Source organism: Myotis myotis, unplaced genomic scaffold (assembly GCF_014108235.1).
Source record: "Myotis myotis isolate mMyoMyo1 unplaced genomic scaffold, mMyoMyo1.p scaffold_m19_p_3, whole genome shotgun sequence".
NCBI lineage: Eukaryota > Metazoa > Chordata > Mammalia > Chiroptera > Vespertilionidae > Myotis > Myotis myotis.
This window is the reverse complement of record NW_023416335.1, coordinates 79,642,904-79,657,100: the sequence shown is the minus strand read 5'-3', so window position 1 is coordinate 79,657,100 and position 14,197 is coordinate 79,642,904. Positions and strand designations below refer to the sequence as shown.

The 14,197-nt window shown below is 47.8% G+C and overlaps 1 protein-coding gene and 1 non-coding gene across 5 annotated transcripts in view; one reads left to right on the top strand and one right to left on the bottom strand.

The window, feature by feature from the left end:
- Nucleotides 1–13,207, bottom strand: part of CNMD (chondromodulin) — a 29,230-nt gene extending 16,023 nt beyond the window's left edge. The window contains exons 1-3 of one of the 4 annotated variants that reach the window (XM_036301027.1): nucleotides 12,982–13,207; nucleotides 12,387–12,527; nucleotides 5,751–5,891 (exon numbers count right to left, since the gene is read on the bottom strand). In XM_036301027.1, coding sequence (XP_036156920.1) covers nucleotides 5,751–5,891; nucleotides 12,387–12,527; nucleotides 12,982–13,053 — 354 coding nt within the window. In that variant the 5' untranslated portion in view covers nucleotides 13,054–13,207. The remainder of the gene's footprint in view (nucleotides 1–5,750; nucleotides 5,892–12,386; nucleotides 12,528–12,981) is intronic. The other 3 variants (XM_036301028.1, XM_036301026.1, XM_036301029.1) reach the window with 3 other exon arrangements.
- On the top strand, nucleotides 6,086–6,192 carry LOC118652239. Its single transcript, XR_004966506.1, has one exon. It is a non-coding gene; the product is annotated as a U6 spliceosomal RNA (small nuclear RNA).
- Nucleotides 13,208–14,197: the final 990 nt, after the last annotated feature.

The following is a 14,197-nucleotide window of genomic DNA, read 5'->3' as shown; positions in this document are numbered from 1 at the left end:
ACACGTCATCTCAGAGCCAGGGGCCCCACAGACGCTGGTAGGTGGCGCACCGGAGAACAGAGAAGGAAAGGCTCACGCTTCCTATGGCTCCTCACGGGTTTGCCTTGGGGCCTAATTGGCCATGTTTCTCCCAGCATCACCTCTCACCCAGAGGTGGCGGCCTGATGCCCACTTGACAGAGGCTGACCGCAGAGGTTTCCGACTCACTGCACCCAAGTCACCTGGAGAGAATTTAAACACACAGGTGCCTGGGCCTCTCCCCAGAGATGCCCATTTAATTGGCCGGGATGTGCGCAGACCCTGGTGTGCTTACAAGTTCCCCACGTGTTGACCAGGCGCAGGCCAGGCTGCGGACCACCTGTTCAGGGGGAAGGAACGCGTTCAGGGGAATGAAGTTTTAAGTGACTGATGTCCACATCACCCCCAGATTCATATGTTGGAACCTAACCCCCAATGTGGTGGTATCTGGACGTGGTGTATTTGGGAGGTGAGGCCCCCGTGAGTGGGATTCGGGCCCTTATAAAAGGGACCTGCTCTGTGAGGACACAGTGAGAAAGAGGACCCAGAAACCAGGCCCTCACTAGACACCCAATCTGCTGGCACCTTAGTCTTGCACTTCCCAGCCTCCAGAACTGTGAGAAACACTTCTCTGTGTAGAAGTCACCGTCTGGGGCATTTGTTACAGCCGCTCCAATGGCCTAGGACACAGCCTGTGGATCCCCGTTTCTTCTCTACCCGTTGCTCCCAAACTTTCCCTTGACCCATCTCACCAGGAGGCCTTGTTCCATGAAACAGTGTTGGGCGCCACCCCCAGAACTGAGTCAGTCAGTCTGTCAGGAGTGGGGCTCAACTTGGTATTTCTAACAAGCTCTTGGGTGCTGCTGCCGTGGCCTAAGGAACACACCCTGAGAGCCGCTGCTCTCACGGGCCTGCCCTGAAGTCTACTGCTCTTATTCTGCATGTAAAGCTGGGCGCCGGGTTTGAAAGACAGAAGGCAGGGGAGGGCGAGAGCTGCCACATGTGTCCTCTTAACTGCAAACCCTCACGTCCTCTGAATGGGAGATGGGCCACGCGAGATACCATATAGCCACTGCCATGTCCCCAGAGGAGAGAGCTGATTTTACTGAAGGATTCCAGCCTGGGCTGTGAGTGAGCGTTGAGTAAGTTCTGACGGTCTGCACTGGGCACGAGAACTGAGTGACCCAGGGAGGGCTCTGTGAGAGGGAACTCACACACAATAACCACACGTCTAGCTACAAGTCCTCATCAAGCAGCCAGATATAATAAGAGAGTAAACAGAGAGAACAGAAAAGCACAAGAAAGCCAAGCAAACCTTTTGTTTTCTGCAAAAAATAAGACTGGTGATAATGAAGACATTTGCTAACAAAGACAATGAGTGAAGAGTCCAATGACCTAACCTCGCTTTATTCTCAACCAGAGATATGTCTATTGATTTTAGGGAGAGGAAGGGAGGGAGACACGGGGGCGGGGGGAGGGAGAAACATTGATGTGAGAAACATTGATCTGCTGCCTCCTGTACGTGCCCCAACTGGGAATCAAACCCGGAACCTTTTGGTACACAGGATGATGCTCCAACCAGGTGAGCCACCCAGCCAGGGCTGACCTAACATTCTTTTATCAAAAGTCAGGTAATCTCATGTTAGCCGCATATTTTTTCTTCCTAGGGGATCTCATCTATTTCTGTGGCTTAAACCAGAAGTTCCCAAGGAGGGCAAGGGGTCCTAGCCCAAGGGACACTACAGAAGTCTAGGCCTTCAGTGGACATGGCCCAGAGATGCTGGTCCGCCGGCACAGCCCTGGAAGGTCCCGAAGAACTAGCTGCCTTGGGTCCTGGTGAAAACCTGATTGGAAGTATCTGTGCCCAGAACCTACCACAGTTTTACACATAAACACAAAGTGATTTTTGACATAGTTTTAATGTACAATAGCTTTCCTAGGAACGCAATTACTGTGAAAATAGAGAGAAAATGGTATTTTTGTTCACAGTTGGAAAAGATTGCCTGGTATTTAATCTGCCAGCACACATTTCTCAGCCGTGGTAGTGACAGTGATTCAACTGTCAGAACAGAAACATGACTTCCATTTTATTTTTTCTTTATTTTATCGTTGGGGGCCATAATGATTTTTGAATAAAACCTGGTAGGTAGTTTATCTTTGATTCTCCTCTAGCTTTTTAAATAAAAATTTCCAATATCACACAGTTAAAAGAATTGTATAGTGAACGCCCATATTTACTACCTTGATTTCTAACCGAGATCTTGGTTACATAAACAAGGCCTGAGAGGACTGGTATAAACCAACAGCACCGATGCTGTCGAGGGTCTAACTTTCTAGAACGTAACTCACCAGCGATGAACTAACCAGCACTTGTGTCCGCAGGTCATTGACGAAGACGCCCTGACTAACTCTGGCCAGGCTCCTGAGTCGACCTTGGGCTCTGTCTTGGCCTGCTCATTCCAATTTTTGCCAGAATCCTGCTGAGTCAGCCTTGATCTGAGCACCCTTGATATCTGATCAGCCTGGCCTGCCTTTAGCAAAAAATCCTGTTAGGTCAGTTTAGTAAAGAATTACTCCACCTCTTAGTAATTTTCCATCTACCAACACTCCCACTCTGGCTGTAAATCCGATTTTTCTATATTGTGTTTAGAGCTGAGCCCAGTCCCTCTCCTCTACTACAAACCCCACAGCAGTAGCTCTCCTTGAATAAAACCTGCCTCACCTTCTCTAACAAATGTCCTGAGTCGCTTTTTCTTAAACAGCGCAGAACCTGCAGCCCTCTGTTCCATGCTGCTCCCTCTCAGGACGTTCTTTTTACCATTAGTTCTACTAAAATCCCTGTGGGGTCCTGGGTTAGCAGGGGAAGCCATTCACTTACAACTCAGAACCTTTTTCAATCTGGCCCCACCTGCATCCCATCTGCTCACATTGGGCTACTTAGAACTCCAGGGCAGGCCTGTGGATTTGTATTCAGTGTTCTTTCCAAGGCCTGGCCCTCCTTTTCTGCTGGTTGGGATCCGAATCATTCTTCAAGACCTGGTTCACCTGTCGCCCCCTCTGTAAAGCCTGCTCCAGCCCCTGGTCAGCAGTGATTGCCTCCCCTCTGCTCTCCATAGCTCTCTGCTCCCTGCTCAGTCAGTGCGCTTCCCTGGCTGACCTGAGCCACCTCCGTGTGGGTGTCTGCCTCTTGGGCTGGACTGGAAGGTCTTTGAAGGGGGGAACAAATGTCAGTCAGCTCTGCATCCCCGATGCTTATCACTGTCCCTGCACACAGTAGGTCCCAATAAATGCTTCGTGATTTTGGTTTAAAATATAGGGGAATTATGCAGGTACCATCGTGGTGGATTCATGTGTTTTCAAAAGTCCAGGTTTGCCCTGGATATTGTGGATCAGTGGATAGAGCGCCTGCCAGCACACCATAGGGTCTCAGGTTTGATTCCCATTCAAGGGCACGAACCTAGGTTGCAGGTTGATCCCTGGCCCCTGTTGGGTGTGTGCAGGAGGCAACCAATCAATGTGTTTCTCTCACATCTGTGTCTCTGTCCCATCTCTCTCTCTCTCTCTCTCTCTCTCTCTCTCTCTCTCTCTCTCTCTCTCTCTCAATCCCTCCCACTCCATCCCTTCCACTCTCTCTAAAAATCAATGGAAAAAATATCTTCAGGTGAGGATTAACTACAACAACAAAAAGTCCAGGCTTATTTAAACTCAGAAGAGGTTCTATCCATCACAAAAATGTTCTACTCACCAGTTCTGACTTAGAAATGTGGAAGCTATCCAACAGAATTGATCAGTTTATAAAATATGTTTGGTCCTTTTGGCCCAGGAGAACAAAACACATCGATACCATTATTAGAACCAAAGGACTAGAAAACAGATTTCGGATTAAAATATTTTAAACGTCTACTCCTGATATCTACACATTTTGATAGAGATGGATCCCTTTTTATTCAGCTATGCAGCTACCTTTGCATATCTTGGTATTGTGGCACATCATAGGCATTCATAGGTATTCTGTATTGAATGATGTGTGTGGGTGAGTCACACTTTATAATTTTATATTGAGTAATAGAAAGAAAAATGCTGTTACCTTGTCCTGAGTCTTGCAGTAAAAGCCTTTAATAGGTCCAGAGAAATTATCCCTGAGCACTGACCAGAACCAACCGCAAAGCTATGACTGAACGAGGTGCAGCTGGGCCCATATGGCTGCGGCGCCGTCCCAGGGCAGAGCCGCCTGAACACAGCCAGAGCTTCTTGTTATCAAATAATATCTAACCTCACCAGGGCTCTAATGCGGCATCTGTTTGATATTCAAAAGGGCCTGTGAAGTGTGTTTTGGCATCGACAAGGGGAGTTCTTTCATTCCGATGAAAATCACCTCTAGTTTTCCTCACCAATCAGAAGAAGGAGGTTGGTGAGATGTTTGTGGGTCGATAAATGATCAGAAGAGACATTATTTTTTCAAGGGCCTTTTCTTCATTACAAAGACTCACCTACTCCAGCTGCAGGTTTAACAGGAGAGCACAAATAGCGGTGCCGCTTCCTTATCTTAGAACGTGAAAGAGAATATGGTATTTATGTTGGCAAACAGAAAAGTCGGCCTGCAGTGACACGCTGGTTTGCAGATGGTCATTGAAGCATTGATGCTTAGCTTAGTGTCTCCAATTGCCTGTAAGCCAAATTTTTGAAAACAAACGTGGCTGACTTTTTCAAGAGACCAGAATATGCTATCTGTAATAGGCAGTGGTCAGAAAATATATGATGTAATAGGGGAATTTCTCCATGCTCATTTTCTAGATTAAGCAGGAAAACTACAAAATTGAGAAAAGCATAGGATAGGCCCTACCTGTATTTGATTATTAGGTCATTAAAATCTCCCTCCTCTCCCATCAGCAGATGAGTGGATTAGAAAACTGTGGTACATCTGCACGATGGAATACTACGCTGCTATAAAAAAGAAGGAATTCTTACCATTTGCAGCAGCATGGATGGAACTGGAGAGCATTATGCTAAGTGAAATAAGTCAGTCAATAAAGGAAAAATACCACATGATCTCACTCACTTATGGATAATAAAGAACATTATAACCTAATGAACAAAAAGACAGATACCGAGGCAGAGAAGCATCGAACAGACTGTCAAAGTACAGCGGGAAGGCTGGGGAGTATTGTGGGGTGAGGGATAAGAGATCAATTGAAGGACTTATATGCATGCATATAAGCATAACCAATGGACACAAGACACTGGGATGGGGTGGGGTGAGGGCATGTGCCGGGGGGAGGGGGAGGCCCGGGGAAGGTCAATGGGGAAGTAAGGGAGACATGTGCACTACTATTTGTAATACTTTAAACAAGAAAATAAAATTAAAAAAATAAAAATAAAATAAAATCTCCCTCCTCTCTGTAAGTTCAAAAAAAGAGTTTGCCCTCTTGGATAGTGTGAGTACTTTATTCACCGTGTTGTGGATAACTGCTTGGAAAGAAACAGGTCTTGCACGTGTTTCTGCCAAGACTTCATATAGTTCTAAGAACTGTTCTTTCGATGCCAAAGTGTTGTGGGTTTTTTTTCTTTCTTTCATTTTGAAAATATTAAAAACAAAGAGCAGTCCTTTCGCAGAGAGAATCTGCCATGAGAACCGGTGACCGTTGGGATGTGTGTGAGAGATGCTTCTCCCTGGATGGGAAAAGCCCCCAGGCTGCCTGGTCAAACTCTCTAAATGCATGAAATATACTTACATTCTGGAAATCATTGACTTCAATGGCCTCTTCAGCTCCACTCCCCATCTTAAAGGTTTCCAGGTTGTTCCCAGCATCTATTTCCATTGACCCATCTTGTAATTTCCCATTGATGCTCATGGTGTAATGGACATTGTAAATCTGGAAGTGAACAGACTAGTGAGCTTTCCTTTTACAGCAACTCAGGGATTATCTCTGGACCTGCAGTAAATGAGTAGATTTCACATTTGTCAGAGATACACTGAATCATCCTTGAGAATAATATATTTGTATATGAGAACTTACCTACATACCAATCATTTAATACAATGATTTCTTTAAGAATACCTTAAAACGTGCTTGCTTCTGCAGCACATATACTAAAATTGGAATGATACAGAGAAGGTTAGCATGGCCCCTAAGCAAGGATAACATGCAAATTTGTGAAGCAAATTCCATATTTTTTTAAAAAAATGGAGAACACCTTTTAAAAAAAGTAAAACCTTTGGCAGTCTGCAATACAAATTCAGATAGCTCGGTGATTCGCAACCCTGGCTCTGCGTAGATGCATCTGAGTAGAATCTCCAGCTTCCATGCCTGGGTTCCTTCGGACCAGTCAAATCAGAATCGACAGGTTTAGGGCTTGGACACAGATCTTTCTTTTTTTAAAGGAAATTCCACCATGCAGCTAGAGTTGATGGATAAATGGAAATGGATGAGGTAGAAGTTTAACTGGGCTATTAACTGAACAAGTCTGCAGAGGGCACCTCAATTTGAAAGTTTAAAAAAATATTTTGGTTAAGATTTGGCATGGAATGTGGTATAGAGGAAGGACTTCAGACCAGACTGGGATTGCTGCATATCGAGCAGCATCTGCAGAGAGCAAGGTCAGTGTGCACAACTGTTTCAGCTCAAAATGGGAGTGACTCATTTTAATGACTCGATGGTGCGGGCGTATGGAGTTGTAGGGCGTTTTGTTATGAGACATGTGGGGGGAGAGGGGAAGGCGTGGCACTGTAGATGGGCACTGGTCCAGGAATCAGAAAGACAGGTGGCCACACCACTCATCCCTGAGTCTTGGGAGTCGCCTTGAGTGTAAAATGAAGAGGTTGGACCTCATAGATGGTTTTTCATTTATGACTTTAAAGCTCCGATGTTTCACAGAGGGTGGCAGAGCAAGTGGGACTGTGAGTCCCCTTTCTTCCCACCCACCTACAATTTAAGCAGAGCCACTCGGCTTCTGTTTTATGTACTGGATTTCTGAGTAAAATCTTTTTTTTTTTTTAAATATATACTTTATTGATTTTTTTACAGAGAGGAAGGGAGAGGGATAGAGAGTTAGAAACATCGATGAGAGAGAAACATTGATCAGCTGCCTCCTGCACACCCCCTACTGGGGATGTGCCCGCAACCAAGGTACATGCCATTGACCGGAATTGAACCTGGGACCCCTCAGTCCCCAGGCCGATGCTCTATCCACTGAGCCAAACCAGCTAAGGCCTGAGTAAAATTTCAAGAAAAATTCTGCCATTAAAATTTTTTTAAAAAAGTTCACCACTAAATTAGATGATCCCAAGGGCTCTCTTGGTTTAGATGTCTTGGCAGTACACTACTTTAAAAAATAATTCCTGCTCAGTGTGCTGCTGACTGCTAGAATATTCTCTGAGTTGTGGAATAGTAGGTGGGTTTCTTTTCTTCTTTCTTACTTTTTCTGACTTAGAGGCATATATATGCATATATATTTTATATATAATGTAGCTCTTATATGATACTAGAGGCCCAGTGCATGAAATTCATGCACGGTGTGGTCCCTAGGCCTGGCCGGCAATTGAAGTTCGAGCGTCTGGCATGGAAGGGCAGGTCCCCGCTGACCTCTGGGCTTGCACCTGCTTTGGCCTGGCACTGCCCGCTCACCTGCTCCTCCATCCCGCTGTGGGAAACTGATATAGGGTTAAGCCTCGGACTGACCTGCTGGCAAAGTCACAAACAAGTCCTAGCTTAGAGGGCACAGTCCTCTTAGCATAATTAGGCTTGACCTTATAACACTCCCTAGATCTTATCTGGGAAGCTAAGGGGCTGAGGAAGTGCAGGAAGTATAACCATGGTGTAAACAAATGAAACTCACAAGAACAAAAACAAGTGAAACTCACAAGAAAAGTGTAACTTTGGTAACCACTACCTTGTTTACCTCTCACTATAAAAAAGCTTGGTGAGGCCTGAGCACAGTGGAAGTCCTTCCTCTTGAGTTGGACTCGCTCGCCTGGTCCCCCAATATTCCCAAATTATCTAGTGTCTTTTCTTTTTCATTTGTTGTGTGGCTCCTCTTCCAGACCCGAACCCTGAACCACGCAGGACATGGAGGGAAACACTTACGACATCCCGCCACAGTCCTGCTCTCCTTGGGGCCCATCAGGGCCAGCAGTGCCTCCACTGCCACCTGCTGCCAGTGCCTTGTCGGGGATGCCTGCCATGTTCCCTGCCGCCCCCTGGTGGTCAGCGCATGTCATAGTGGGTGGTTGAATGACCGCTGGAGGGGACAATTTGCATATTAGGCTTTTATTATATAGGATGTAATATATAAATTCTTTAAGGGGGAAGGAATGAGAACTGATGAAAGACATTTGCTACTTAGTGTCAGGAGGTCATTACCACAAATAGCTCAGATTCAATTCAAGTCTGATTTTCTTTTTCATTATGAAGAATGACTGCTACATGAACAAACACTGGGAAAGGATCTGCTGTTATTGGATCATTACTTGTAGAAAACTCATTATTACAAGACCCACAGGGCATGCTTTTATTTTATCAGTGGAGATGCAGAGATGGCTTTGCTAGCCTGTGGCCTTCCAGGCCACAGCCTTCATTCAGCAGGACAGAAGCTACTGCATGCTAGCTAGCTCCACCATGGCTCCGCGCCCCTCCTCCCTCTTCCTGAGCCACCCTCCCTGCAGCGCAGGGTCTCCCAGGCTGGCCTGAGGAGAGAGCCACTTCCTGGGGTTCTGATTTAGTGCAGCTGGAGCAGAGCCCACCAGCCTGGTTTCACTTTGCAGCTCAGGTGGCCCGTGTGGGAAACCTGCTTTCTCTGGCTGAGCCAGTGCTTTCTTGAGGTTCAGACAGCAGACTGTCCTGTCCCTGTGCTCTCTGAGCAGCTACTGTTCATGTGGGTCAATTACGACTGTCAGAAGGAGCAGGCAGACAGCACTGTGAGTTCCTGCTGGCACGGTGTCCTTCACTCAGGCACCAGGAGTCTCTTTCTCTGGAAAGCATTGCACATAAGCTTTCACTAGGGAAGCAATGCAACACTTAAGAAATCAATGATGTCCACCTTTTAGCAGGTCTGAATGAGACAAGATTCGACACTAGAAGAATGGCTTGTGGTCGTAAATTTCACTTCCCTCCACCACCACCACCTGTCCTCACCTTCCTCCCAGCAAAAGCTTCCTGACCAAGCACAGGCATTGCATCCTTTCTCCTGCATCCAGTCCATCCTTTATGCACAGCCCACAGCCTGCGTGGGGCTCAGCAAGAGGTCTGTGCCCCTGAGGCTATGGGGCAGTGGTGGTAAACAGTCTGAAATTATTTCCAAAGTACTGGGCCCCGAGCTCAGAAGGAGGCTGGGCTGATGGAGCAGTAATCACATTATTTCCTCTAAACTGATGGAGCTGCTGGCACCTAAGGCTATTTCTATCCAAGTACAATGAAGTTTATTATTTGCCAAAATTCTGCTCGATATGGTGCCTTTTGCAGCCAAGGATGCTTGCTAATGAGTTTCTAATAAAGCCTGGCTTCTCTGAGATTAATTACATAATGTTTAGGTCAGTGTCTAGAAAAATCGGTCTGAGAAGAAAGGCCCCCAGCAATGATCTCACACCCTATCCCACAGGGTAGGGTTGTCAGCTATCTCATATTGGTGGGAATATCCCATATTCCAATGCCTACTTCTATGTACAATAATGTTCTATGTCTGAAACATGGCCTCAGTATTTAAGCCTAGACATTTGTCCCCAATTATTAGCACTCGGATGCTCCATAGTCTTTCAGCTATGAAGGTACTTCAAGTAAACCTGTCCTCCTGGGATTTACCCATATGAAAGGGATAGGAGGTGAATTACAGCTGGTTAAGTCAAAATGGAAGAGCAGCCCTAGCTGGTTTGGCTCAGTGGATAGAGTGTTGACCTGCGGACTGAAGGGTCCTGGGTTCGATCTGTGGTCAGGGCAACATGTCTGGGTTGCAAGCTCGATTCCTCGTAGGGGGTGTGCAGGAGGCAGCCAATCAATGATTCTCTCTCACCATTGATGTTTCTATCTCTCCCTCTCCCTTCTTCTCTGAAATCAATAAGAACATATGTTAAAAACAAAATAGAAGAGCAGAGCTACAGATCATCCCCAAAGACTGCGTAGTCCATTTGGTTGGGGTGTCTTTCTGTTTGACAGAGACTTGCCTTTGTTTATTATGTTTTGTTTGGACTACTTAGATTTGTGATCAGGGAAAGCAGACCTGTGCATGTGCTGGGCAGAGATGGTGCCAAATTTGCTGTATTTAGTTATTTCATGATTTGCTTTTCAGACTTAAGTAATCTGTATCAGCATCGAATATTTTGGGAGTAAAAAACAAAACAAAAGAAAACAAACTACCGCAGTGTTCTTCATTCTCCTGCCTGTCTAGGAAATAGCAATAACTTTGATTGTTGGCAATAAAATGTGATACACTATTCCTCTGTATTCTTAGAATTTAATACTGCTCTCTTGAACCAGATAATCAACCGTCTTGCAAGAAAGTAAAAGATATGAAAAAAAGGAGCCCACACTATTCAGTAAGATCTTTCAATCTCTCTTTTTAGAAGCTTGTCAGTTAGCTGTGTTTGCCTTGAATAATTAAAAGCCAAATAATATTCATTTACATATATTACATGACCAAAATCTTTACCAAAAAATAAAAATAAATAAAACCACCAAAAAAAAAAAAATCCCAAAGCTATTTTTATCTCTAAGTGACCTGTAGCATTGAGGTTTTGTCATCTAAAAGATAGCATCTACATTCAAATACCATACAATTTCCCAAGGGATGACAATCTAAACTCTGCTATTAATGGAGATGCAGATATTGAAATTGTTCCCATGTTTAGTTGCTGCTTTCAAATATGAGCATCTGGCCCAGCTTCCATACTTAAAATACAAATACATTAAGGCACTTTTCAAATACACACAAAATACTGTGCAATTCTGATCTTACAAATCGATGCTTGTAAATTTGATATAGTCTCTAAAACAGACGCGGCGCTAAATGGCATGCTTATCTACATTAGGCATTTGAGTTAAAAATACAAATTAGGCAGCGACTGCAGAAGATGTGTGTAAAATGGTTGAATTGCTTTCAGCACCATTTTCTCTAAGTACTGGGATTCGTTCACGCTTTGAATTTCATGGTGGGAGAGAGGGGGGAACAGCAGTCACAGATCCTCTGAGGGCGATGATTAAGAAACTGCCCTTTGTGTGGATCCCAGAGATGGAATTCTTTTCCATTAGTCCAATAAGCTTCTGCCAGCCCCGGGAAATGGTCATCGAGATAAAATGCCCCCTTTCCGTAGGTGAACAAAATTCAGGCTGTTTAAACACACTGTAACTCTGCCCAGTCAAGTTAGAAGCACCTTTTATGCTCCTCGAGGGCCCCTGGAGCTTTAAAATAAATAGTTGCAAAGAAAGAAAGTAGGACAGCAGTGCGTGAAACAGTCACCATTAAAACACACGTGACTAGGCCAGTAGGCCAGAATGGATTTTTAAAGAGATTTGCCACTTTTAAGTAAGTTACACATCACCCTCCCCCCTCCCCCAGAGCAGGGTGGAAAAGCGCATTACCGAATAGGACACACTTAAAGAAATAAGCAAACAAACAGAAACTCTTGGAAGGTCAAGTTCGTTCCCAACGCTGGCCTTCACTATCTTTGTCCCAGGTTCTTAAATTCCCAGCCTTTCTCAGCCGAGAGAGGCTGTTGCATCTTTCCCCTGAGGATGTTAACCGAGGCCAGAGGATGACGGGTCTTATCCAAGGTCACACACTGCCCAGTGGAAGCGCCAGCCTGTTCTGCAGAAAAGGGCTTTCCTGGAACCGTCCCATACTTTCCCCCTCTACTCCGCTACTCTACGTTTTAATATTGCCCCTTACAGCCCTGACTTCTTTTCTGCAAAGTGTCCTAAGAGCAGAAAGCAGCGCGGTGGCCTTGGAAGGAAGAAGGCAGAGGTGCCCGGGAAGCCCCGCAGTGGTTCTCAACCTGTGGGTCGCGACCCCTTTGGGGGTCGAACGACCCTTTCATAGGGGTCGCCTATGACCGTCGGAAAACACATATATAATTACATATTGTTTTTGTGATTAATCACTATGTTTTAATTATGTTCAGTTTGTAACAATGAAATTAGGGGTCACCACAACATGAGGAGCTGTATTAAAGGGTCGCGGCATTGGGAAGGTTGCGAACCACTGCTAGAGGAAAGCAAATGCTGAGCGGGAGGCCTGCCAGCAGCCCAGTGGCCCACCCCCAGCGCGGTCCGGCGCTCTGGCGCCACCTAGCGGGGAACATGCGTGTGACAGGGAGGACCCCACCACCCCGCGCGCCTCGGGGTCCTGCGCGCCTCCTGCCCTGAGCACCCTCCCCGACTTACGTGATTGTCACTCCCCTTCCAGAAGTAAAAGGCCCCGATGGCCCCGAAGAGCAGCAGCACCGCCCCCGAAATGAGGACCACAGCACCGACCTTGAGCAGCCGCGTGGGGCTGGAGGGCTTCACGGTCACCGTAGCGTACGCCTGCGGGCGGGGACGGAGGGGTCGGATCCCATCTGCGCCGCCCGCACCGGAGATCCCCGAGCAGCGCCCCCGGAGGAGAGGGAGTGGGGGTGGGGGACAGCTCGCCCTTAGCTCCACCGGGCGCCCTCCTTCGCGGCGCTCCCTCTCGGGCTCCCTGGCACTCAGGCGTGGATGCCCGAGAAGCAAACTTTTCGCGGCGCAGGGCCACCACCCGGTTGATCTGCACTCGCCACCGGCCACAGGACGCCCCCTCCTGACACCCTTTTCCCCTCCCCGTCACACCTGTCTGTGGATCCGGTGACCCCCGCACACACACACACTCGCGTGGGGCGTCACCATCCACATTTGGGCGCCCACCTTGCTCCCACCCCCCACATTCGGTGGCACAAATCCCTGACGCCCTTACCCTGTAAGTGGACTAACCCGTAGCTGGGCTGGGACCCCAGGTACTCACCGGGGGGCTGCAAAACTCGACGTCGTCAGGCCCTCCCAGGGCGATGGGAACTTTGTCCGAGTTCTCCGTCATGGCTGCGGCCACAGGAGGAGACACTGTGAGGCTGGCGCACGTCCTGGGCTCTGTCCGGCTGCCCCGACGTGCAGGGCTTTTCAACTCCCCACACGCGCGCACACGGCGCCCCGGTCCGCCCGGGACAGCCCAGCGGTGCCCACCCCTTCCAGGGCCTCCCCCCTCCCCCCGTTTCCTCTCCCGGCCCGGGCAGCAGTGAGAGCCCGTCCCTGCATTCAGGACACACCTTCTCTCTTTCTTGTCCACTGACCCCCTCCCCTGCCCCCAAACAACCACATCCTAGCAAACCAGAATGTGTCACGGGTGGGGGTGGGGATGGGGGTTAGGCGGGTGCTTAGGCCAGGATGCCGAGTCCTGCGTGCTCTGCCACGAAATGCTAAGTTGCCAGGGCTCCGTGGTGCACCTGGCCGGAGGCCTGTCCTTGCACCGGTTTTGGGAAGCCGGCGGAACAGGACAGAGAGGAGAGCAGGGTCCTGCAGGTGGACAGGGGCACTGGCCAGTTTGCCAGGTTTACACCAGCCTGGAATGGCTGGATGGCCCCTGGGATTAGCACATCTTAGAGATGGCCCCTGGTCACCAGTTTCTCTAGGAGGTTTAGGGGAGGGTATAGCAGCAGCAAAAATGGGGGCCAGGCAGAGGGAAGGAGTGGGGAGACCAGAATAGAGTGCATACTGGTTGGTTGTCTAAGTTTAACAAATAACAATGACAGAACCCTTTCTCCAAACACTGGTATGTCCAAAGAGATAACTAAATAGATTCCTTTGGACATAACAGGAGAGATGCCATCTGCCACTACTAGGAGGCCATGGTACCTCCTTTGGATCCAGGCTTCATTAATTCAGGCTGGCTTCTGGCTTCCTGCAGACTCCTCTGCTGAGTAAGGGGGTGGGAGGGGGTGGGGTTGCATGCCAGGGGCTGCTTCCTGAGCAGAGGGAGATGGGTGGGCAGGACTGCAGCAGGAGGAAGTGTTACTTGGGAGTGGATGCCGATGAGAGGATGAGAGGGAGGACGTGTGACAAGCAGGATGACACGGGCTGGGGCAGAGGGGAAGACTTCCACAGGGGAATCCGTAGGACTTAGCAGGCCCCCGGGCTGAGGATGCTGAGGTTTTGGGCAGCGTGGAAAGAAAACTAATTTTCCTCCT